The following is a 27,241-nucleotide window of genomic DNA, read 5'->3' as shown; positions in this document are numbered from 1 at the left end:
CTCCTTCCTCTCCCTCTGATGCTGCTCTATCACTCTGTGTCAAATAAATAAAATATTTTTTAAAAAGTGGATTATAGGGGATCCCTGGGTGGCTCAGCGGTTTAGCGCCTGCCTTCAGCCCAGGGCATGATCCTGGAGTCCTGGGATCGAGTCCTGCATCGGGCTCCCTGCATGGAGCCTGCTTCTCCCTCTGCCTGTATCTCTCATGAATAAATAAATAAAAATTGTTTTAAAAAGTAGATGGGCAGCCCCAGTGGCGCAGTGGTTTAGCGCCGCCTGCAGCCCAGGGCATGATCCTGGAGACCCTGGATCGAGTCCCACATCAGGCTCTCTGTATGATGCCTGCTTCTCCCTCTGCCTGTGTCTCTGCCTCTCTCTCTGTCTCTATGAATAAATAAATAAAATCTTTAAAAAATCTTTAAAAAAAAAAGTAGATTATAAAATGCAACTTCTAAAAGGTAACAAGGAGAATATCTAGGGTATGGCAAAGAGATTTTATATACAACAACAATAACATGATCTATGAAAAAGAAAATTGCTATGTTGAACTTCATTAAAATTAAAAACTTGGGACGCCTGGTGGCTCAGCGGTTGAGCCTCTGGCTTCAGCTCAGGGCGTGATCCCAAGATCCAGGATTGAGTCCCACATCAGGCTCCCTGTGAGGAGCCGGCTTCTCCTCTGCCTGTATCTCTGCCTCTGTGTGTGTCTCTCATGAATAAATAAATAAATCTTTTAAAAAAATTAAACACTTTTGCTCTGTGACAGATACTGTTAGGAGAATGAAAAGCCACAGCCTGGGGAAAAACATGGAAAATGCATATTTGATAAAGGACTTGTATCCAAAATACAGAAAGAACTCTTAAAACTCAACAATTAAAAAAAACAACCCAACTACAAACTGGACAAAAGATATGAACAGACACACCTCACCGACGAAGATACATAGATGGCAAATAAGAATATGAAAAGTTATTGAACTTCATTCATCATTAGAGAATTGCAAATCAAAACAAGATACCACTACACACCTATTTGAATAGCTACAATAAAAAAGATTTAAGGACACCAAATACTAATGAGGATGTGGAACAAGAGCAACTCATTCACTGTTGGTGGGAATGCAAAATGGTATGGCCATTCTGGAAAACAAATTGACAGTTTCTTAAAAAGCTAAACATAGTCTCAACCACAAGATCCAGCTATCATACTACTAGGTATTCACTCAATTGACTTGAAAGCTTATATTTACACAAAAACCTGCACGTAAGTATTTATACCACCTTTATTCATAATTGCCAAAAACTGAAAGCAACCATAAGTGAATGGATTTACTTTATAAGTGAATGGATAAACAAAACTGTGGTACATCCAGACAATGGAATATTATTCAGTTATAAAAAGAAATAAGTTATCTAGTCACAGAAAGATATGGTATAAGGAGAGAGACCTTAAATGCATATTGCTAAGGGAAAGAAGATAATCTGGAAAGGCTATATAGTATGATTCCAGTTATAAGACATTCTGGAAAACACGAAGATCACTGTGTTGCCAGGGAGGGGGAAGATGAATAAGTGAAGCACAGGGGATTTTTAGGACAGTGAACTATTTTGTATGACAGTGTAACAGCACAAACACGACATAATGCATTTCTCAAAACTTACAGAACTTTACAACACAAAGAGTAAACCTTAATGTACGCAAATTTTTAAAAAATCAGCTAGGAGGTTGAGAGAATCCCAGACTGTAAAAAAGAATCTAACTGTATTTCAAATGTATTTCAAACAACCTCATTGATGGAGGTAGGTACAGACCTAAGTAACTGGAATGAAGGGATTGCACAGAAGTACTATTCTCTAGTCGATAAAATTGCTTCCCCAGGGTACATATTAACAATTGCTATACATGTATACTGGAATTGAACAATTAGGTAAATGAATGGTGAATGTGGGGAGCCAAATTTCTAACTGTTGAATTGGTACAGGTCTACAAGGGAGAGTGACAAAAAGATCCATATGGTAATGGAATTAGAAGTCATGTTTAACTTAATATAGATACAGAAGGTTACATATAGAAATATTTATAGATATGTGATATACAGGGGTTAATATATACACATATATTTTTTGCTGTCAGCTGAGAGGACCTGAAAGAAGTTATCCCCTAGCAGCAACCACCACACCTAGTGCCCAGATCTTGGTTTCTAATACCATTCCCCAATAAAAAGAACTAGGACCCTTTGGAGAAATGGTTGATTCTGGGACTAGGGAAGAAAATATACAAGATGAGCCTGGAGCCTTTTGTAGTGCCACAGAGTAAATAAGTACTCAAAAACAAAACAAAACATTAATGGGGGTTGTGGCAAAAATGCACAGGGGCCAACTGAAAGGAGCTACCAATGGACAAAGCTGGAACAACTAGAGCAATAAAATAAAGCAATATCAGATTATATAGCCCATATTATAAAATAAGTATCCATGAACCCATAATGATATAAATGACTGAAAAAATTAATACATAGGCGAGAAGACACATCCTTCTCCTACACAGAACAATTCTAAATAAATTATACAGGTACTACACTCTAGAATAGGGGAGCATAACTCCCCACTCCTCAAGTGTAGGCTGTACAAAGCGTGACTCTTGTCCAAAGGGTACAGTAGGGCAGAGGGGATGAGAATAACTTTGCAGTGTAGAAACCAGTCAGACGGGGATCCCTGGGTGGCGCAGCGGTTTGGCGCCTGCCTTTGGCCCAGGGCGCGATCCTGGAGACCCGGGATCGAATCCCACATCGGGCTCCCGGTGCATGGAGCCTGTTTCTCCCTCGGCCTGTGTCTCTGCCTCTCTCTCTCTCTCTCTCTCTGTGACTATCATAAATAAATAAAAATTTAAAAAAAAAAAAAAAAAAAAAGAAACCAGTCAGACGATCAGCATCACAAATCATGATAGTATGAACTAATGAAAATGGTACTTCAACTCTGTAATATTCCTTCCCCCCCCCCAAAAAAAAACCCCTCAGTCTAATTGTGAAAAAAAAAAAAAATCAGACAAATCCAATAGTCAGGCATCCTATAGTACACCTGACCAATACTCCTCAAGACTGTCAGTCATCAAAAACACACTGAGAAATTGTCACAGTCAAAACAAGTCTAAAAAGACATGACAAGTAAATGTACTATGGTATTCTGGATGGGATCCTGGAACAGAGAGACATTAGACTAGACACCAAAGAAATGTGAATAAATTATGGGCATAAGTTAGTAATAACATGTCGGTACTGGTTAACTTAAACAAATGGACTTACTCATGTAAGATGTTCACAAAAGGAGAAATTATATGGCAGAGGTGGGAGAAGGATATATGGGACCTGTTTGATTTTTTTTGTAAATCAAACTGTTCTGGAAAATAAAGTATTAATTTTAAAAATTAGATTACAGGTTATACATGATGGTATGATTTCATCTTCATATAAAATGCATAAATAAAACAGCCAAAATACCCAAAGTAGTTTTGTTAGGATGATAAAGTGGGGGTTTTCTTTTCCTTAGTCTCCAAATTTTCTCCTACATATTTACAATACTTTTATAATTTAGAGAATGAATTTTATACCACTACACACCTATCAGAATGACCAAAATCCAGACCACTGACAACTCCAAAATGATGGCAAGAACATGGATTAACAGAAATGCTCCTTCATTGCTGGTGGGGATACAAAATGGTACAGCCACTTCGGAAGACAGTCTGGCAGTTTCTTACAAAACTAACTTACTCTTACCATCTGAACCAGCAATTATGCTCCTGGGTATTACCCAAGGGAGTTGAAAACTTATGTCTACACAAAAACCTGCACACAGATGTTTATAGAAGCTTTAGTCATAATTACCATAACTTGGAAACAACCAAATGTTCTTCATTAGAGGAATGGATAAACTGTGGTACATCCAGACAATGGAGTATTATTCAGCACTAGAAATAAATGAGCCATCAAGCCATGAAAAGACATGAAGTAAACTTAAATGTATAATATTAATGAAAGAAGACAGTCTAAAAAGGTTGCATACTGTATGACTCCAACTATATAAAAACTCTGGAAGCAGCAAAACTACAGAGATAGTAAAGATCAGTAGTCACCAGGCCTCAGGGGAAGAGAGGAATGAATAAGCAGAGCACAGAGATTTTTAGGGTAGTGAAACCACCCTGTATATTATAATGGTAGATATATGTCATTATAAATGTGTCCAAATCCACAGAATATACAACACCAAGAATGAACCCTAAGGTAAACTATGGACTCCAGGTAACAATGATGTTTCAATCGATGTAGGTTCGTCAACTATAACAAATGAACCCCTCTAGTGGGATGTTTATAATGGAGGCTATGCATATGTAGGGGTAGGAGGTATACAGAAATCTCTATATTCTCTCAGTTTTGCTGTGAACCTAAAACTACTCTAAAACAAAAAACCTACTAAGTGTTTTAAATTTTAAAAAATCAAGAATGAAATCTCAAAAGAATGTATACCAAACTGGGTCTAACCTCAGGTGTCAAACACTAAAATTCTAAACCAAAAGACTAGGACTTTATCATGACTCCTTAGTAAATAAATAATTCAATAACAAGATGGAGTGAGCTATTCCATTTTGTGTTATGAAAATCAAACAAAGATCTGAAATCTTCAAATCAGAAAAATGCCACAGCTTAGTGGGGTGCCTGGCTGGTTAATTAGGAGAGCACAGGACTTGATCTTGGGGTTGAGCTTAAGCCCCACACTCTGCATAGAGATTACTTAAAACATAAAATAAAAAGCTAGAAAAGAAAAATGCCACAGCTTAAAAGAGTTAAAAGAGTATTTCACTTCCACTTAGGAAGCATTCTTTAGGGACGCCTGGGTGGCTCAGCAGTTTAGTGCCTGCCTTTGGCCCAGGGCGCGATCCTGGAGTCCCGGGATCGAGTCCCACATCGGGCTTCCTGCATGGAGCCTGCTTCTCCCTCTGCCTGTGTCTCTGACTCTCTCTCTCTCTGTGTCTCTCATGAATAAATAAATAAAATCTTAAAAAAAAAAAAAAAAAAGAAAAGGAAGCGTTCTATATTTAAATCATTAAAGTTATACAGACCTATGTTCCAGATTGCCAGGACACACCTATTTTATATCTGTTGTCCTGGCATAATTCACAGTCCTCTGTCATTTTCAAGTGTCTTGGTTTGGGTGATAAACTATATATAGTCCTTATAATTTTAGTACATTTTGTCTGGGAGCCTTCTGTTAAAATGCACATGGTTCTTGGGTACTTGCATTTACTAGTTCAGATAACTTGGGGCAAAAAAGTACTTATTAGGAACCGAAGGAATTAGGTTTGTTCATCCCATTGGGAGGAGAGAGGAGAGGGAGGTTTGAGACATCAGGTCAATTGGGCTTTAAAAATGTCCTGGGGTGGGGGATGACCTGAGGCTTCTATCTTTCCTTCCCTGCCAACCCCAGTCTGGTCAGGTGCCATCTCTATTTCCTCAGCCTCCCCAGGGTTTACTCCAACAACAACAAATTGTCTGTTCTGCCCATTCCCCACCAGACCATAAATATCTTAAGGGCATGGACTACATGTTATTCAGCTTTCTATCCCCAGTGTCTAATCCCATGTTCATTAGGTAGTAAGCATTCATTCAAACTTTTCTCTGAATGTATGAAAAAATTATTAAGGCTAGCACAAAAAACATCCAATAATGGTTCTCCTTCATGCACTTTCTTAATTCCACTCCTTATTTTTAACTTTTATACTGGTTTCACTGTTTAGGGGGAAGTACTAAAAACATTATGCAAGCTCTACATTTTTCAAATTTTAGTACTAGTGATCATTTTGCTTTCTATTATGGGAAGGTAGTAGAAATAATGCTTCAGTAAAATATGGCATTCAATTACCTAAGCAATTTCAAAGTGAAGCTGTTTTCTTTTACTCAAAGATGTTGAAAATAAAAGTAACTTAATTGATATTAATGTTTAAATATAAATACTAACTCCAAGGATAGTCAAATGAGGTGAAAAGGAGTAAGAAATAAACATGTTGACATTTAAAAAGCTCAAGTCTTGGGACACCTGGGTGGCTCAGAGGTTGAGCATCTGCCTTGGCCTCAGGGCATGATCCCACCATCCCAGGATCGAGTCCAACATGGGGCTCTCAGCATGGAGCCTGCTTCTCCCTCTGCCTATGTCTCTGCCTCTGTATCTCTCATGAATAAATAAAATCTTAAAATAAAATAAAATTGTAACATTAACTTATTCTGTTTTGATAGGATTTTGTTTTTCAATTTTTGTCTTTAAATATTTGATCAGCATGTAGCAATTCATGGTTTTATTTAAATGTAAGGCTGGATATGAAAATGGGTTCCTTCTTTACACTGTGGGATAATGAATGCTAGATAAAAGAAAGTTGCTACTAGCCATATGGTTTCCCTAAACTGACACTGCCTCCTACATATACTACTGTTGCTGAGAACCCCTCCTTCAGTTATTCACCAGAAAACAATCAGTTCTAAATCATTTCCCAACACCAACTCAAAGAGTTTGAAATCTGCTCTATTTTGAACCACTGCCTACATGGCTAAGTTAAATACAATCCCCAAAATGCTTTTAATTTGGTATACTGATCACAGTGAAAGTTAATTAAAGAATAAAATCTACCAGTTTTATCAACAACCTTAGCTTGCAACTGACATAAATTACCAAAGAAGGAATCTTAATTTTTTAAAAGTTCTATTTCACTACTATTTCTGGATTACTACATAATGTAATTAAAAGCATAACTACTCCTGTGATCTGGTAAGTTTGTTCTAAGATAACAGCCTACACCCTGAATCCTAATACCTATTTCCTAAATAGTCAATTACTCTCAAGAGGTACTATACATAAGTATACAGAAAAAAGTGTAGATCACTACTATTGGAAGAAAAAAAAAAAAAAAAGCTCAAAAATACCTTCATCTATGATAGCCAGCCTTTAAGAATTCATAACAACAACGATTAATATCAACAGATATACTTTTGGGGATCCCTGGGTGGCTCAGTGGTTTGGCGCCTTGCCTTTGGCCTGGGGCGTGATCCTGGAGTCCTGGGATCAAGTTCCACACCGGGCTCCCTGCATGGAGCCTGCTTCTCCCCGTGTCTCTGCCTCTCTCTCTGTCTCTCATGAATAAATAAATAAAATCTTTTTTTTTTAATTTTTTAAAAATTTATTTATGATAGTCACAGAGAGAGAGAGAGAGGCAGAGACACAGGCAGAGGGAGAAGCAGGCTCCATGCACCGGGAGCCCGACGTGGGATTCGATCCTGGGTCTCCAGGATCGCGCCCTGGGCCAAAGGCAGGCGCCAAACCGCTGCGCCACCCAGGGATCCCTAAATAAATAAAATCTTAAAAAACAAAAAAGATATACTTTTGAAGGGATACAGTCCTTTAGTAACCAAATACTACCCTTTAATCCAAATTAAATATGGGCAATTTTCTCCTGGAAGCTGAGGAACACAAACTACAGTTTAAGTTGTGGTCTATTTTAACACACTGAACAAGAAAAAAAGGTATAGTAAGAACTTTTCTGAATCAGCAATATAAAGGATAACTGGGCAGGGTAGGGAAATCTAAAATAATCTACCAGCACATAACTCATCAAAGTGTCACATTTCCTTGGGTTCAAAATACCAGCCAGAGAACAAAACTCATTGCTAAGACAGACGCAGGTTACATACCTTGAGAAAATGGATTCAGAAAGTTGTTTTTAACCCTACCAAAATCAAAATGACAATAATATTGGGTAAAAAAATTTTAAGTAATCCATGGTACATTCAGTAGACAACACACTTTACAAGTTACAGAATTTATAGATGATTAAACTGATCAGCAAAGAAGTGGAAGAAGTTTCCAAAACTTTGACATTTTCAAGATCACCAAAAATTAATTTAATCAATCACCCAATTTTTAAAACATACTATATAAACATAACTAAAACTAGACAGACATATAAATACAAAAGTACTGCAGTATTTGGGGGGAAAAAAAGACAACTTCCGGGTTAAGCTCCTTGAATAGTTCTCGGAGAGTAATCAGCTGCCCGAACACAGCTGGGAGAATACCCACACAAGCAGCTGACTCTCTACAGACACTCTGTACTTTTCCAAAGAGAAGGAAACTCATTACTTGTTTCAAGTCCACAGAATACATAAATCTGTCATTCTAGTTTTGCTCTGAGGTCTGACATAAGAAGCTACAGTTTTAGATAGCTTAAGCAAAAATAAGTCATTGTTTTAAAATATTTTATTTATTTATTCATGAGAGAGAGAGAAAGGCAGAGACATAGGCAGAGGGAGAGGCGGATTCCATGCAGGGAGCCCAATGTGGAACTCGGTCCCAGGACCCCAGGATCATGCCCTGAGCCGAAGGCAGATGCTCAACCACTAAGGCACCCAGGCGTCCCAATAAATCATTTTTTAAAAGATGTTTTCATAATAACATTAAGTTCATGGAAGAAAGTATACATAAGAGTACTCAAATACAGTTCCTTACTCTGCAACTTTAATACCTTGCAGAAAGGTGTATTTCCTCAACTAATATGAGAACCTTACTTGGTTAGCAGGGAGCGCATTAAGTAATAAACAAAAGAGACTACATACATACTACCTATTATTTGACTAATACCATATCACACAATTTAATCCTGAAGTACCCCTCACACTTCTGAGAGAAAGCAAAAATTGACTTTGTGGTCATCACTGATTCTTATTTTAAGGACCTTCATATGGATTTTCATTCTGAAGGGAGACAGCAGGTATAAACCTTAGTACTATCTTAAGTTGCCGGTCTTCAGTCCCCTCAACTCCCAACAATATACTGTATGCAGAAACAAAAGCTTTAAATTAAAGGAGGCATCTTCAAATCAGAGGAGCAGAGTAGGAATTCTTAGAACAGCTAAAACAGAACATCATAGGGCAGAGCACAGTGGGCCTGCAGCACATAAGGATCAAACTTAATCAACTGTGAACACAACAGTAAGTATGCTCATTTAAAACTTAAAGAGGGGGATCCCTGGGTGGCTCAGTGGTTTAGCACCTGCCTTCCGCCTAGGGCGTGGTCCTGGAGTCCCAGGATCAAGTCCCGCATCAGGCTTCCTGCATGGAGCCTGCTTCTCCCTCTGCCTGTGTCTCTGCCTCTCTCTGTCTGTCTCTCATGAATGAATGAATGAATGAATAAATAAATAAATAAATAAATAAAATTTTTAAAAATAAATAAATAAAACTTAAAGAGAAGTGCCTACATGGCTCCGTGGGTTAAGCATTTGACTCTTGATCTGGACTCCAGTCATAATCTCAGGGTCATGAGATCTCAGGGTCATGAGCCCGGTGTGGAGCCCTGCACCCAGCAGGGAGTCTGCTTGAAGATCCTCTCCCTCTGCCCTTCCTACCCTGCGCCTCTCTCTCAAATAAATCTAAAAAAACAAAAAAACAAAAAACCTGAGGAGTGGATATTCAACAAGCTGGACTAGATTGTGAGGTAAAACATACACAAATTAAAGGCAACCAGCTCCTTAGCAGCTGTTCCCAGCTCTGGGTGTTAAGAGCTTAGTTGTTCTTAGTTCCCTTCTTTATATAGTACAAGACAGCCCAAGAGACTTGATGCTCTGAAATTCTTCTAATAGTGATTTTCGTTTTTGGCCTTGGAAGTTATTCAACCTCTTCAGGTAAATAATTAAATAAAAACTAAATTCACAGGGAGTCCTAGGTATTAATGCACATGTAATTATATTCTGACCTCAAAAACAGAACAGAATCCAAACTTGACAGTATTGCACTCAAAACCCTTTTTAACTTCAAGCACAATTGTCTACAAATAACTTTAGATTCTTTGTTATCCCAAGAACTTTGCATGTCTTCCTCCCTTCAATCAGTTCCCTCAGCCTATGAAATCTTTCCCCCTTCTCTGCCTCCTGAAATTACACTTGTCCTTTCAATCAGTTTAAAAGTCTTTTATGACCTATCTATCCACCAATCATCTCAACTATATTCACTCTTTAAACTCCAATGTGGAGACACCTGAGTGGCTCAGCAGTTGAATGTCTGCCTTAAGCTCAGGATGTGATCCCGCGGTCTGGGATCCAGTCCCACATTGAGTCCCGTGGGGAGCCTGCTTCTCCCTCTGCCTGTGTCTCTGCCTCTATGTCTCTCATGAATAAATAAACAAAATCTTAAAAATAAATAAATAAATGCCTTAAGTTTGAACCAGAAATGTTTTAAAAACTAATAAAAAAACTAAAACTCCCATTGTTTTTCTTTTATGTTCATCAATTCATTTGCTTTACACACAGTAAATTGTACACTTCCCTACTGCAGTGTAAGCTTCTCAAGGGCAGAGATGCAGAGACTCTGTGACTCATACAAGCCTAACAGTAATTTACACATAGTTTGTACTTAATTTCGAAACCAGACTGAATATGAAGTGATAGTGGGCAAACACCAGATAAGTGATGCCCTGTATCACTGTTTTTCAAACAATGGATCATAACCTAATAGTCATGAAATTAATGTAGACCACCATCAAGCTTCAAATCACAAAACAAAAAACTCCGAAATACTGAACAGACTAAAAAAATGGCAGGAAGCAAGATACTACTACATATGGTTTTGTGAAACTTGCTTCAGGTGGGGTTTTTTTGCATTTATATTGGTTCTAATATAAAATGTATCTCTTACAGAAAGTTGCAAGTTTTTAAAAAATATTTTACAGCTGCCTATTTTGGGGGTACCTGGCTGGTTTAGTTGGTAGAGCATGCAACTCTTAATCTCAGGATCATGGAGTTGAAGCCCCATATTGAGCATGGAACCTACTTTGAAAAAAAATTCTAAATATTTTTTTCCATGTGTGGGGCTGGAACTGCACCACCCATACATAGGTTTTTAGGGGATTGCCCAAGTAAAGCACAGAAATCATCTATACAGCTGATAGTCAAAAGGAATGATCTCAACTGGCTCTAACCTAAACCACCACAATATCCACTGTGTCAGTATTGCCATCATCTAACAAACTCACCACAGGTCATGCTCCCAAAGCATAGGACAGTTGATCATAAATTTTAAGTGTCTGCATGTCAACTGAGTCTCTTTGCTTATCATAAGAATTACTCCCAACGGGATTTATCTTAAAAAATAATTATCTTTGAGAGCATGGTAACAAACCCTCACCTAAAACAAACCAGTCTGTGTGGGCTAAAGAGAACCCTTCTTCACAATAATTTATATGACCTAGCCACATCTTCATGGTGCTAACAACATCTTTTCCTGGTAACAGCAATGTTGTGGAAGTGATTTCCAAGGGGAATATAATGCTATTTTCAAATTTAGTTTTGTTTGCTACCTCAACTACTTAGGGAATTAAAAGGAATTCCTGGGGCTGCAATTATGTCAGGCTCTCTTTGCTGATAACCAATAAAGGTATCAACAAACAAGGGCAAAGAATAGCCGATTTGGTTCCCTGTCACCCACCCAATTTAATAATCAGAGAGACCAGGTTAATAAAGATATGAGACAGTTACATTTTACAATAGAACCAAAGCTCAGGGCAGCCCAGGTGGCGCAGCAGTTTAGCACCGCCTGCAGCCCAGGGCATGATCCTGGAGACCCAGGATCGAATCCCACGTCAGGCTCTGTATGATGCCTGCTTCTCCCTCTGCCTGTGTCTCTGCCTTTCTCTCTCTCTATCTATGAATAAATAAAATCTTTAAAAAACAAAGAAACAAACAAACAAAAAACCCCAAAGCTCAACTGCTATCCAAGTTTATAGGGATGCGATTGAATTTTAAGTGACTATTCAGTCAAGAATAGTTGACTATTAACAGTCAACAAAAGCTGAGAAAACAAAGATATACAAAATATACTGGATTCAGAATCCAAAGACCTGGGTTTAATTCTGGTTAACATTCGCTACTACAACACCAGTTTCTTTTCTTATGAAAAAGGGACAAATAATACTCATACATTCATTAAGTATTTATTGACTAATACTCCATATGGGCCACTAGATGTTTGCCTGGGAAAACAACATAGATGTATGTAGCTCCTATCCTCAAGGAATTTATATTTTCCCAATCTCACAAAACTGTTGTGAAAATCAAATGTAAAAATGTAAAAATCAAATGTAAAAATACTGTGTAAATTTTAACACACTACATAAAGTGCAAAGTGAGGGTGCCTGGGTGGGTCAGTTGGTTGAATATCCCACTGTTGTTTTTCAATGTCCAATTCTTGATTTTGGCTCAGGTCATGATCTCAGGGTGGTAAGATCAAAACCTGAGTTGGGCTTTGTGCTAAGCAGAGTCTGCTTGATGTTCTCTCCCTCTGCACCACTACCCCCACCTCGAGCTCACACCCACTCTCTCATGCACTCTCTTAAATAAATAAATAAATAAATAAATAAATAAATAAATAAATAAATAAATCTTTAACCAAAAAAATTGCAAAGTGATACAATGATTTTTATTACCTTGTTCTACCTCTTCACCATACATCTTTATTACATTAAGGAAGATTCAATAAAATCTAGATGAGCACATATAAATAGTCCACTATCGTACTGAAATGATTTTGTTAAGGGCTGGAGTTCAAGAGCCTAAAATTACTCTTTGTTAGTACAGTCTTAGCTCATGACTCTCAATATAACCACAAAGATAAAATGGACTAAGATTTCAAGGCCTAGACTGCAGGGTTGCTCCAGGTACAGGTTGGGTACACAGGTTGCAAAGGGAGTAAAAAAGACTTTTAGGAGGCGCCTCGGTGACTCAGTCAATTAAGAGTTTGCCTTTGGCTTAGGTCATGATCCCAGGGTCCATGATCGGTGTCCAGATCCCTGCTCAGAGGAGATTCTGCTTCTCCCTCTGCCCCTCCCTCTACTTGTGTACGCTCTCTCTCTCTGTCAAATAAATAAATAAAATCTTTAAAAAAATAATAAATAAGGACTTCTAGCCAATCTCCACCAAGACCTACTGAATCATATATAAACAGTAAAAAAAAAAGTAAAAAAAAAAAAAAAAAAAAAATATATAAACAGTAAGCCCAAGAAACTATGTTTCTGACAAACATACTTAGTAATTCTTATGCTCCCTAAAGCTTAAGAATCACTACCATACACTTTTCCTTTGACCAATAACCATGATTTCAAACACCATTTCTAAAACCTACCTGGAAAATCTGGGCCAAACAGAATTCATCTACAATTGAGAATGCTTTCTCCTGAGAAGGTACTTAGCAGTCAACATTAAATGACTTACACTTAACTTGTAAAAATGCTTCTTGTGGCACCACGCTCTTTATCTCAAACTTCACATTAAATGAAGCCAAAAAAAAAAAAAAAAAAAAAAAGACCATGAGATATTCCTGTTATTAAATTGAACTCCCAATAAACATATACATACATACATATACATAGCATTAATTTTTCTTATGGATTACTTTAACAAGAGAATTGCTTCTTGGCCTTTTGGCTAAGAGCAAGTGTAACTTTAACAAGGGAAAGTTGATGGGTATATTATCTTGTAGCTATCAAGAGGGAAAGCACATACTCTACCCTGCACAAATATATGATGATTTTAAACGCTTGCAAGCCAATCTTACTGGCTTGTTAAAGACCACACTACCCAAATACCAAAGAGATAAAACAAACTAGCCAACACACAAACCTAATCCCTTAAAAATATAGATGGTACCACAACCATATCTACTGCATGTTAAACCCCTACTAAGGGCACCCAAGAAATCAATCAAGAGCCCTTGGAAATACTTTACCTTAAGAAAATTAACCTGAAGTTAATTAAATGTTACTTCATATACTATATAATTAGTACAAAGACATATTTATTTTGGTTCTACTTTTTGAAAGCATACCTCCAGGTATATACACATCAAAGGGAAACCTTCTCGATGTGTTATACTGGGAAAAATTACAAGGTGGAGATTAACATTGCTAGTACAAAACTTTCCATCTGCAGTAAAACTTAGAGCCCAGAGGGCTTGTTCATACCCTACTAAGCCCTGCAACATCTCTCTTTCCCAAACCAGTTAAAGTCTAGTCAGTTTTGAAGGGAGAAAGGACAAACAGAACCATACTGAATTTAGTTTAATGACTGTTTTTTTTTTTTTTTTTTTTTTTAATTCATGAGAGACACACACACACAGAGGCAGAGACACAGAGGGAGAAGCAGGCTCTATGCAGGGAGCCCGATGCGGGACTCGATCCCAGAACTTGATCCCAGGACTCCACGATCACACCCTGGGCGGAAGGCAGGCTCCAAACCGCTGAGCCACCCGGGGAATCCCCCTTTAATGACTGTTCTAAGATTCAATGAGGACAAGGCCTTTGTAGGCAGACTTTAAAAGAAATACAAGCTCTGACTTTTGTCCAAGATTTTAGTCTCTTAAATCTCAAAGTTACTCTATTCTTTTCACATCTCAATCAGTTGTCCAAAGGACCACAATATAAAAAAGTTGGAATAATTTGTGTACAGGAGGAAAGTGTCTAAAATAGGGACAAGTCTTAAGCAGCAATCATCAAGGACCAGACATCCACCTATGACTTCATGCAAACTATGTCTACACAATAATAATCTACCTATGCCTAACCCTGACCCCACTTAGCACTTCAATAACATGCAAAACTTTCCTGAGACAACAGAGAGATTAATTTACGAATTTGTGGGAGACAGAAAAGCCCTAAGGAGTGCTGACTAAAGAATGCTTTAGGAAAATTAGCATCAACCTAACCAAAATCAAAACAAGTAGCAGACCCAGATATCTCTGAAGAATCATGTTTGATCACGGATTTCCTCCTCTCACTTGAAAGCCTAAGGAGGGGATGCCTGGGTGGCTCAGCAGTTGAGCGTCTGCGGCTCAGGGCATGATCCTGGAGTCCTGGGATGGAGTCCCACATTGGGCTCCCTGCATGGAGCCTGCTTCTCCCTCTGCCTATGTCTCTGCCTCTCTGTGTGTGTGTGTCTATCATGAATAAATAAAATCTTTCTAAAATTAATTTAAAAAAAAAAAGAAAAGAAAACCTAAGGAGAAGATGCAGACTTTAGAAAAAGGAAAGAGAGACTGTATAGCTGAGGTCTCAGAGAATTTGCCAACTTTTTTTTTTTTTTTGAGAATTTGCCAACTTGCTTGACTCTATACTGTAACCACCACCATTTCCACTATAGTAGCAAAGAAGCTTCATAGAATTTGGAATCAAAATACAGTTGGAAGGTGAGAAACCACTGTTAGGAAGAAGTCTGATCATCACAACCTTCCAGAGTAAGGTTCTCTAAGCAAAGAGTATTCTTTTGTCCTGGCCACTCTGTTGTCTTTTTCAAGACAGTCTCTGCTCACCACCAAGTATGTGCCAAAATTCACTATTTTCTCCCCTGAAGGAAGAATGGGCCTGAACTGGAACATGGGCCTGACACAAGTCCTTCCATCTGTCCTAGGGGAACATCTGAGGTCTCCCTTACAATACCTAATTTATATCTAGACTTCACTACAAAATTATAATAAAGGCAAGAAGCTACTATGTTAGTTGATATATAAACATATATATATATATATTTGAAATGGTTGATGTTAGTTGTAGTCATCTACAGAATTGTTTTCTTTTTTTTTTTTTTAAAGATTTTATTTATTTATTCATGAGAGAGAGAGAGAGAGAGAGAAAGAAAGAGAGGCAGAGACACAGGCAGAGGGAGAAGCAGGCTCCATGCAGGAAGCCCGATGCAGGACTTGATCCCAGGTCTCCAGGATCACCGCCTGGGCTGAAGGTGGCGCTAAACCGCTAAGCCACCCCGGCTGCCCCTACAGAGTTGTTTTCATTTAGTTCTTTTAACTCTTATAAAGAGTAAATTATTTATAATTTTATGATAAATTTATAATTTCAAATAAATACTTGAATTTTATTTTTTTTATTTTTTTATGATAGAGAGAGAGAGAGAGAGGCAGAGACACAGGCAGAGGGAGAAGCAGGCTCCATGCACCGGGAGCCCGACGTGGGACTCGATCCCCGGTCTCCAGGATCGTGCCCTGGGCCAAAGGCGGGGCTAAACCGCTGCGCCACCCAGGGATCCCAATACTTGAATTTTAAATTTAAAAATAAACAGCTGGATCCAAAGTTAACTTGCAAAAGAAAAGGAAAATGACAATTCCAAGAGCTTCTATCTGAAGGAAATAGCCACAGATTTTGAGTTATCTAGCAAAAAAAGAATTATATGCCCAGGTACAGAGCAAAATTTTGGTCACTACTGCATTCTAGTCTGAATACCCTGGCTCTCAAAGATTAAGAACATATTACCAGAGAATAAGAAAAGAGCATGTAGAACATTAAAGGAAAAAAGAAAGCATAAACGGAAGTTTTAATAGCTCCAAACTTACTTTAGTGAGCTACTCTTTCTTCAGGTGAAAGGTAAGAGGAAAGAGAATGAGTGAATATCATTGAGTAAGAAGGTCAAATGGGCACCTGGATAGCTCAGTACTTAGGCGTCTGCCTTCAGCTTAGGTCATGATCCCCCGGGGTCCTGGGATCAATCCCCAAGCTCAGAGCTCCCTGCTCAGTGAAGAGGCTGCTTCTCCCTCTTCCTCTGCCTGCTATTCTCCCTGTTTGTGCACACACTCTCTCTGATAGATAGACAGATATCTTTAAAAAAACAGAATGTCAAGGTAAGGGCAGGGGGAATAAGGTAAATAAAAAGGGATGGACTCCTCTATAGGCCAGATGTTCAAGATACTAACCTTGTTGAAACCTTGAGCAAACTTACTATTTTATTGGAGACTGGAGGTTGTAGAAATTATAACTAAAATAACATTTACAAAAAATAAGGAAGACTTCATGAGGGCAAATCCAAGTACTGAGGGAGAGGGCCAAAGTGTGAAAAAATAAGGTTCAGTAAAAAGGCAAGAGATACAAGATTGAGGGCTGCTGAGGAGAATGGAGGTAATGAGGGCATATGCCACCTACCAGCCACCACTATACAAATTTTAATACAAAGTACAAATCCACAAAGGTAACACCGGTAAGAGAGTAGCGGAGGTGTGCACAGAAACTGCAAGACAAGGCAGCATCCTGCTAGAGCTTTAGGATGCTGGGGGGAAGGAAGGATGAAGGAGTATGGGAGGGAGAGGCTGCAGTAAGGAAGAGGATGGGTTGCAGCAGGAACCTAAGAAGAGCAAGGAAAGCAGCCCGGAGGGGATAAAGAATAGGATGAAGAAAGTCGAGCGTGGGAGCACAAGAGGACAGAGCGAAAGAGAGAATAGAGGGGCATGCCCTGAAAAAATGAGGAAGTCAAAGACCCAAAAGACGGGTCTAGTTTCGGGGGGAAGTCGGGACGAAGGAGAGCTCCACCACAAATCTCACTAAAAAGAAGTAGGAGTTAGTGCAGAAGTGAAGATGGGCCAGGGCAGGGATGCTGCCCTCCCAGGAACGTGGAGACAGGCGACGCTGGGTGCAAAATCCCGGTGTAATACGGTACAACGGGGCAAAGAAACCAGCGGCCAGACACCCTCCCCAACCGGCAAAACAAAACAAACGCAAAGGCGTGCCTTCACAAAGGGTCGGGGAAGAAGGTGCGCTCTCGGGAGCGGGAGCGTGGCTCCAAGAGGGAGGGGAAAGGACACTCCGCAGGGCAGAAAAATGCAGGGGTGCTTAGCCCCGAGCGAGGGTAACCGAGGAGAGCAAAAGGAGAGAAGCGGCGGCGCAGGCCCTGGCTGCTTGGTGCAGAAGCCAGACGGACGGTCCGCGGGGCGGACGGCAGCGGTGGACAAGAAACTACGACGTTGAAGATGGGAACTTGGGGAGGAGGCCGGGAGCGGACTCAGAAGAGACGCTGTCAGCGAGGGCAGAAGGGGCAGAGGGCAGCGTGCGGGGGGGGGGGGGGGGGGGGGGGGGGGGGGCAGGAAGGTAAGAGCAGCGGGGGAGCTCTGACGGGTCACAGGGAGGGAGGCGGAAGGGCCTGAGCGGGACCCAGCCGGTTCGGGGGCGCGTGGGGAGGGGGAGGGGACGGGGACGGGGACGGGGACGGGGACGGGGACGGGGACGGGGACGGGGCGGCCAGCGGGCGGCAGGGGCTGCGGGCGGAGGGGGCGGGGCGGCGGGCAGCCGGATACTCACACCTCCAGGATGCGGTCCCCCTTGCGCACCCCGGCCCGGTCGGCCGCCCCCCCGGGCAGCACGGCGCTCACATGCTGCAGCGGCGCGTACAGCTCCCCGTTGATGCTCCGCAGCTGCCCGCCCTCGCTCACTTGGCCCCGAACGTTGAAGCCGTAGCCGGACTCGGACTTGACGATGCGTACGACCCGCGGGCCGCCGCCTCCCCCGCCGCCGTTCCCCGCGCAGTGAAGCCCGGACCCCCCGCCGCCGCCGCCGCCTCCGTTTCTGTGAGGGGCTGAAGGGTGAATCCCTTCCCCGTCCTCGTCCGCCATCTTGCGAGCGAGCGAGCCGTACCCCCGCCCTCCTACGCCTCCACTCCCTCCTCGAGCGCGCTCGCCCCGCTCAGCAGCCGTGCGACCCCCAGGCGCGCGCCCGCTCCGCCGCCCGCGGGACCGGAGTCGGCCACAGAGCTGCCGGCGGGGGGAAAGGGGAGACTGACGGTTGCGCCCAGTGGAGCCTCCTGGGAGTTGGAGTTCTGGACGGTGGGGGCGGGGGAGAGGGCAGGGCCCGGGCCCGAGCGGAGGTTACGTGACGCGTTGAGGAACAAAGCCTGCCGGGAGTTGTAGTTTGAGCCGCTGAGCCAGCACCGATTGTAGCCGACTGATGAACCTGTTGACCTGGGGCGCGTTTTTGCTTCTTTCATTTCCTAACTCATTTCTTAGCCTCTAAGACAATAATATGTGCATAAACTGATGTTTGTGACGACAGCTTTAAGTTGCAGCCTTAAATTATAACAACTCATTTGTTCAATAGCTTGTGTTCACATGAATCCATTATTTTATTCCAACAACCCCAACAACCTTGTGAGCTGGCAGGATCATGAATTCGTTTCTCTACTTCAGTTATTTGGAAACTGAACCATAGAGAGCCCAAAGTCATCCCGCTGTTAGGTAACAGGAACTAAGGCCCGGTTATTTTTTCGCAACTTTCTTTTTTTTAAGATTTTATTTATTTATTCATGAGAGACAGAGAGAGAGAGGAGAGAGGCAGAGACACAGGCAGAGGGAGAAGCAGGCTCCATGCAGGGAGCTCGACGTGGGACTCAATCCCGGGGCTCCAGAATAACGCCCTGAGCTGAAGGCGGCACTAAACCGCTGAGCCACCGGGCTGCTTTTTTCGCAACTTTCATGTATTGCAACTACATAAAAACTATGTTCCAACTATACAAAAAATATGTATATGTGTGTGTATATGCAAAAAAGACTATGGCCTTAGTGATGTAGAACTGGATATTAGAGGAGTCCAGTAATTTAAATTGGGCAACGATTTTGAAGTGTTGTTGTTGTTGTTGTTTTAAGATTTTATTTATTTATTTGAGACAGAACCCAAGCAGGGGGAGCAGCAGAGGGAGAAGCAGGCTCCCCACTGAGCAGAGAGCCTGATGTGGGGCTATATCCCAGGACCCTGAGATTACGACCTGAGCAGAGGGCAGATGCTCAACCAACTGAGCCACCCAGGTGCCCCAAGTTACCTTTATTTCTAATTCATTTTGTTTCCCACAACAGACACAGTAGAAATCTTTGGCAATGGCTGCAGTTGATGTTTGTCAGCTACCTACCCAAACACACACTCACAGATAGTGTGTGTAGGATGCCTAGCAAAGACAAGAAGAGCTAGAGCAAAAATAATGAAAATAGCTTACTGAAGCATGTAGTACTCAAGTCTGGTATTTCATTTTACCCTCCTGACTGGCTAGTGAGTTAGTTAGTCTGTTACTGTTTTGTGGATGCTAACAAAAGACAGAATTCCTGGATGAGAGACAAAGGACTATTATGACACAGGAAGCGACATGAGCTTCAGCAGGTTGGTGTCAATTCCTCTTCCCCCACGTTTTATGGGGATGACAGGGAGGGCTCACATGAATGTGCACTTACTTGGTGGATTTATGTCGCAGTTGAAGAACACTGGGTTTGGGGAACCTGTCCTCTATAGGAAGCAGTGAGCAAACCTATTCTTTGTGCTGGAGAGAGACATTACCTTATTCCTTAAAGTTGCTCACTATAAACACAATCTTGAGAAATGACCCTTATGTTAAAAAGCAGTCAGGGTCTTGCATTTTGGCATACCCAGGAAGATGGGTAGAAGCATGACAGACCCATGAAGGACTGTTTCTCTCAACATTACTGTGTGCCAAACATTATTCTGAGCACTTTACATCTATAATTTTATTTAGTCTTCACAACTCAGTAATGTGCCCTATTTTATAGATGAATAAACCAGGCGTAGAGAAGCCACACAGTTAGTAAACAATCCAGGAGAAGTAACGGATTCGTAGTTTTAAAAAGTCAGTAAAAGTGGGCCACCTGGGTGGTTCAGTCGTTTTTTTTTTTTTTTATGATAGTCACAGAGAGAGAGAGAGAGAGAGGCAGGCTCCATGCACCAGGAGCGCGACGCAGGATTCGATCCTGGGTCTCCAGGATCGCGCCCTGGGCCAAAGGCAGGTGCCAAACCGCTGCACCACCCAGGGATCCCTAAGTATCTAACTCTTGATTTCAGTTGCGGTCCTGATCTTGAGGTCATTAGTCTCAAGCCCCAGGTGGGTGTCCTTCCTCAGTGCAGAGTCTGCTTCAGATTCTCTCCCTCTCTTCCTTTGTTGCTCTCTGACCTCTAAACTGAATAAATAAAGTCATAAAAAAAAAAAAGAAAAGTAAAGTTACCTTGCACAGAGAGGTCTGGTGACTTATAAAAGCAGCAAACAGGGGATCCCTGGGTGGCGCAGCGGTTTGGCGCCTGCCTTTGGCCCAGGGTGCGATCCTGGAGACCCGGGATCAAATCCCACGTCAGGCTCCCGGTGCATGGAGCCTGCTTCTCCCTCTGCCTATGTCTCTGCCTCTCTCTCTCTGTGTGTGACTATCATAAATAAATAAAAATTAAAAAAAAAATAAAAATAAAAATAAAAGCAGCAAACAACCTCCTGAAAGAATTCATGGACTGTGTATGGGTTTCTAGTAATTGCTTGGAATGTAGGGGAAGAGAGTAGTAGAATAATTAAGACATGTCTTAAAATGTGGAATGAGGATTCCGTTATTGGAACGTAAAAGTTAGTATAACCTTATTTTGTAAGCAACCTAATGAAGAAGGGTCTCAATTAATTGCACAAATAGGGAAATTAATACAAATTGGAATAAGGATTTTGCTATACAATAATACTCTGCAGTCATTTGATTTGAACTGAGCTCTGAGTGGGATGGAATTTATCCACTAAAGGCCTCAAAGAAAAGAAAAAGGGAGCTTCCACTGAAAGAGCTATTTTTTTCATTTGTTTATTTGAAAAAAAATGTAGTGAATGCCTGCTCTGTTCTAGACTCTGCAATGGTGGCTAGAGATACAAAGATAAAGAAGATGTTATCTACAAACTCGATGAGGAGCAATAGGACATGGTGAAACTCACAAATACCACATACTTCTTGATCTGGCGCAGCTCCACTTCTAGAATTCATTCTACTGTCACACTTGTACATGTGTGAAGTGTGACATTTTTGTGAAGATAGTCATTGAAGTATTTTCTGTATTTGCAAAGGACTGGAAATAACCTAATGCTCATTGGTTAACTTGGAATGCAACCACAATGGAAGACTGAAAATAAAGAAAAAGGAAGCTCTTTATGTGCTAAAGTGGAATGATCCCATAGATACAGTACATATGTGAGAACAAGGTACAGCACAGTCTGTAGAATATCATAGCATTTTTGTATAAAAGGGGAATGATATGTTTTTATCTCTAAAGTATTTCTATCTCTAGTATTCACAAGAAACTGATCATTTTGATTGTTCCTGGGGAGAGGAACTGGACAGCTGGAGTGGGAACAGTGGTTGGAAGGAGACTTTTCATTCTGTAACTTTTTGTAACTTCTGAATTTTTAGACAGATGAATGTGTTACCTACTCAAAAAATAAATGCATAAAATATGTAGAAAGGATCAGCTTGGAAGAAAAGGTGATCAGAGCATCAGAAAAGAAACTAAAATAAAATACCATTACTGTTCTCGAGAACTCAATCTAGCAAGAGAGCAAAAGCAAAAAAAAACAAAACAAAACAAAAAAAACATTACAACAGAGGCCTTGGGTCTCCAGAGTAATAAGAGCTGTGATGGAGGCCCACACAAGCTGGCAAGAGTGTCCACAGGAGGGGCCTTGAACACGGAACAGCAAATAGGCTGAGCAATCATGGATGAAAATGGCAAAAAAGAAGAAAGAAAGAAAGAAAGAAAGAAGAAAAAAGAAAGAAAGAAAGAGAGAGGGAAAGGAAGAAAAGAAGAATAAAGAAAAAGAAGAAGAATCCTCCCTCCCCCTCCCTCCTCCCTCCTCCGCCTTCATCCCTCCTCCTCCCCTCCCTCCTCCCTCCCCCTCCCTCCCTCCGTCCGCCCCTCCTCTCTCTCCTCCCTCCCTCTTCCGTCTCCCCCCCCTCCCCCTCCCTCCCTCCAAAAGAAAAAGGTTGGCAAGGCAGAGAAGAATGGTGTGGTCCTGTATTTCTGACAAGGGGAGCAGTGCATTCAAACGAAGAGATTTGAAAGAACATGCAATGTGAGAACTGCCAGCACTTCAGTAGGACTGAAGCAGCAGGGACAGAGGAGGTGGGGAAGAATCAGATCTTTTTACTTTTTAAATTTTTTTTTAAATTTTTATTTGTTTATTTATGATAGTCATACAGAGAGAGAGAGGCAGAGACATAGGCAGAGGGAGAAGCAGGCTCCATGCACCGGGAGCCTGACGTGGGATTCGATCCTGGGTCTCCAGGATTGCGCCCTGGGCCAAAGGCAGGCGCCAAACTGCTGCGCCACCCAGGGATCCCTTGCTTTTTAAATTTTGTTTATTTATTCATGAGAGACCCAGAGAGAGGCAGAGACATAGGCAGAGGGAGAAGCAGGCTCCCCAAGAGAAGCCTGATGTGGAACTTGACCCAGGACCCTGGGATCATGACCTGAGCCAAAGGCAGACACTCAACTGCTGAGCCACCCAGGTGCCCCCAAGAATCAGATCTGAGAGGATTTCAGATATTGAATATAGTGTCCAGAAGTTTGAATTTTATTCTCAAGTATTTAGAGGCCTCTGAATGTTTTTATTTTTTATTTTTTTAAAGATTTTATTTATTTATTCTTGAGAGATACAGAGAGAGAGGCAGAGACAGGCAGAGGGAGAAGCAGGCTCCATGCAGGGAGCCCGATGTGGGACCAGATCGCAGATCCCAGGATCATGCCGTGAGCCGAAGGCAGACACCCAACTGCTGAGCCACACAGTCATCCCCTTCTGAATGATTTTGTTTTCAAGATTTACTTTATTTATTCATGGGAGACACACACACACAGAGAGAGAGAGAGAGAATGTTTTTAAGCAGAACAGACATTAAATTTGTGCTTGAGGAAGTTCATCCTGAAGGAAGTGTGGACCAGAAGATCAGTTAAGACCGAAGTGCTGTGATTTCCGGGAATTGACGAGAATGAGGCTTGGCAGTTGTGGTGGGAGAGGCCTCACTGGTCGGAGAGGACTTGGCACCAATTGGAGCTCAGGTGTGAGGGCAGGGCAGAAAAGAATGGCCTAAGGGCCCAGATTCTGTGGTGTGATTTCCCAAGACCAGGCGAAAGCAGAAGAGGAAGAGACTTGTGGGGAGGACAATGAGTTTAGTTCTTGGTACAAAGGATTTGAGGGGTCTTGGGGGCATCCAGGAGGGATGGATGAGTAATGGTTTGGACTTGTGAGGCTGGCCCTGGGGAAGGGGGTGGCTAGGGCATGCATTGGTGAGCGTGGGCTCCAGGTGGTGGGTGGTGGAAGTGGAGTGCACCAAGGCAGAGCAGGTAACAAAGTGACTGGGGTGCCAAGGCCAGAACCTGGAGAGTGCCTCCCTGGAGACATTCAGGAGACCTCAAGAGAAACCTGGTGACAGTGATAAAGAGGATTCCAAGAGTGAGAGCCTTGGGGAGACTGGGGTTTTGGAACTCACTGACGCTGCCTTTGGAAATGGGACCCAGGATGTTTGCAGAGCACTTCCCACCCTAGAGCTTACCTAGTCCTCACAATAGACGTGTTAATAGAATCATCCACAGGGAACCACCTTAGCTAACCAGAAGGCCCCAGTCATACTGCTGGTTTATAGCATAACTGAACCATGAACCCAAATTTTCTGACACTATGGCCAGTACTCTCTTCGCTACGCAGTTTCTTTTCGGTTAAAGAGAAAAAAAAGTTCTGGGGCACCTGGGTGGCTAAGTCCATTACACATTCCACTCTTGATTTTGGCTCAGGTTGTGATCTCAGGGTCATGAGATGAAGCCCTGCCTGGGCTGTGTGCTCAGCATGAGTCTGCTTAAGACTCTGTTTCCCTCTCCCTCTGCCCTTCCCTCCCCCCACCACCCCTGACTCACTGTCTCTCAAATAAATAAATAAATAAATAAATAAATAAATAAATAAATCTTTTTTTTTTAATTCATGATAAATATATATATATAGAGAGAGAGGCAGAGACACAGGAGGAGGGAGAAGCAGGCTCCATGCCAGGAGCCTGACGTGGGACTCAATCCCGGGACTCCAGGATTGCGCCCTGGGCCAAAGGCAGGCTCCAAACCGCTGAGCCACCCAGGGATCCCCAATCTTTTTTTTAAAAGGCGGGAGGCACCTGGGTGGCTCAATTTAGCATCTGCCTTTGGCTCTCTATCCTGGGGGTCATTACCTGCTCAACAGAGTCTGCTTCTCCCTCTCCCTTTGCCCCTCCTCCCACTTGTGCTCATGGGTTTTCTGTCTCTCAAATAAGTAAATAAATCTTTAAGAAGAAAAAAAGAAAAAGTTCCTCCTATCCTTTGTGATGTAAAAAGTCAGCAGGTTTCCATTAGGTTTTTGTATATGCATTTTTTTTTAAAGATTTTATTTATTTATTCATGAGAGAGAGAGAGAGACAGAGACACAGGCAGAGGGATAAGCAGGCTCCATGCTGGGAGCCTGATGTGGGTGGGACTCAATCCCAGGACTCCAGGATCATGCCCTGGGCCGAAGGCAGGCATTAAACCCCTGAGCCACCCAGGGATCCCTGTATATGCATTAACTTAAATGAGTACCTGACCTTCACACCTTTGCTCATATGTATATAGTCCTTTGATCCTGGGTGGTCAGCCTCTTCTCTTTTCCTCTTTCTGGGTCTAAATTCTACTTATCCTTTAAGCTCTAGCTTAAGGCCCTCCATAAAGCCTCCCTTGAGGATTCCAATTCACTCTGACTTATCTTTTTTTCTAAATTCCTGTGGCAAACACACCTTCCAGTGACACCCCCCACCACCACCTCCCAGTGAGTCACGCGCTTGTGTAATCTCCCCTTGCCTGTGGGCAGGACTTGTGACTTTCTTCTACGAAATAGAATGTGGCAAAGGTGATGTGTGTCACTCTTATGCTGAAGTTACGTTATATAACTTCTTTTTAGCAGACTAGGATGAAAGAGTCTCCTGTTGGCTCTGAAGAAGAAAGCTGCCTATGGAGAAGGCCCACAGCAGGGAGCTGCAGGAGCCTCTAGAAGCTGAGATTTGCCCCCAGCTGACAACAAGAAAATAGGACCCTCAGTCCAGTGCCTGCAAGAAATTCTGCCAATGACCACATAAGCTTGGAAGGGGATCCTGGGCTCCTTTAAGAACACAGCCCAGCCAATACCTTGGTTGTAGGCTTGTGAGACTACAGAGGACCCAGCTAAGCTGGGTCCAGACTCCTGGCCCACAAAAACTATGAAGTAATAAATGTGTGGTGTGTTGTTTTAAGCTGCTAAATTTGTGGTCATCTGTTACATGGCAGGAGATAACAAATGTAACTCCGGTTGTATTTATGGTGTGCCACTCAATTTAGACCAAAATAATTTAATATCTAGTCTAGCTTTACCTTTAAGTTTCTGGAAAACAAGGAATGTGTCACATGTGACTTGTGTCCTCAGAGGGTAGGAGAGTGAGAGGCACAAGAGGAATATTGATGGAGTCTTGTCTAGAGAAGAACCAGAAAGTGGCTAATAACAGCTGCTGTATAGGAGTAAAATGAGTGATATGTGGAAAACACCTGACATAATGCTTAGTACATTATTATCTTTGATACATATACTAATAGATATCACATCTAGCCCCATTCCCTCATTTTGCTGATGAAGAAATAGCTCTCTCCACTACCACCCTCTAAAAACAGAAACAGACTCAGCAATGTATCATGACATCAAAGGTCACTCAGCAGATCAGTGGCTAGACCTCAACAGTAAGAAGAAAAATTAAATTGCTTACGTGAGGCAATAAGGCTATGTCATTACCCACAGATTCATGGGTTGAAGAAAACAAAAAGAGGGCCCTTTTTTCAGACTAATTCTGACTCTTCTATCCTCCTCACTGTTTTACAGAGTATTTTTTCCATGAAGAAAGACCATATGAAAAATTATTTATTTTTTTGTAAATTGAGTAACTGATTTGCAAGTGAATAACATCTACAGACTAGAGGGCTTATGAATCAAATTTCTTTTAGTTGCAAGTGACAGAAACTTTTTTTTTTTCAAGTGACAGAAACTTAATTCAAACCAGCCTAAGCAAAAAAGAGAATTTTTTGCACATAACTAAGAAGGACACTGGGTATTCATGTTAACTGTAGCTGCATAGCAAACCATCCCAAAACTTAGTGGCATATAAAACCATCATTTTATTATGCATATGGACCCTATGAGTCAGGAATTCAGATAGGACACATAGGGTTGACTGATGTCTGCCCCCACAGTTCCTGGGGCCTCAGCTGGGAAGACTCAAAAGCTAAGGGTGACTGGATGGCTGAGGTCATCTGGGAATCTCTTATTCCTGGCAATTGAGACTGGTTGGCTTCTGGGACTTCAGCTGGAGCTGTTGACCTGACTCCCACACATGGCCTCTTCATGTGATTTCTTCTTGGCTTCTTCAAGCATGGTGTCTGGGTTCCAAAATCAAATGTTCCAGAATAAAACAATAGTGCATGAAATTTTTATGACTCAGCATTGAAAGTCACATGACATCACTCTACCATATTATTTTGGTCCAAGTGGTCACAAAGTTCTGCCCAAGTACAATGAAGGGGACAC

At 41.7% G+C, this 27,241-nt stretch overlaps 1 protein-coding gene and 1 long non-coding RNA gene across 3 annotated transcripts in view; one reads left to right on the top strand and one right to left on the bottom strand.

Annotated features, from left to right (window-relative positions):
* The window catches only part of SNX27 (sorting nexin 27), a 73,954-nt gene extending 55,476 nt beyond the window's left edge, over nt 1-18,478 (bottom strand). For both annotated transcript variants that reach the window (XM_038562254.1, XM_038562255.1), the window contains exon 1: nt 18,154-18,478. In XM_038562254.1, coding sequence (XP_038418182.1) covers nt 18,154-18,464 — 311 coding nt within the window. In that variant the 5' untranslated portion in view covers nt 18,465-18,478. The remainder of the gene's footprint in view (nt 1-18,153) is intronic.
* A 1,128-nt stretch (nt 18,479-19,606) lies between these two features.
* Nucleotides 19,607-25,922, top strand: LOC111090726. The gene is made up of 2 exons (XR_005372779.1): nt 19,607-19,995; nt 25,595-25,922. It is a non-coding gene; the product is annotated as an uncharacterized LOC111090726 (long non-coding RNA).
* The last annotated feature ends 1,319 nt before the right edge of the window (nt 25,923-27,241 follow it).

This window comes from Canis lupus, chromosome 17, assembly GCF_011100685.1.
Source record: "Canis lupus familiaris isolate Mischka breed German Shepherd chromosome 17, alternate assembly UU_Cfam_GSD_1.0, whole genome shotgun sequence".
Classification (NCBI taxonomy): domain Eukaryota; kingdom Metazoa; phylum Chordata; class Mammalia; order Carnivora; family Canidae; genus Canis; species Canis lupus.
Note: the sequence above shows the minus strand (reverse complement) of the source record. Positions and strands in the feature narration are given on the sequence as shown.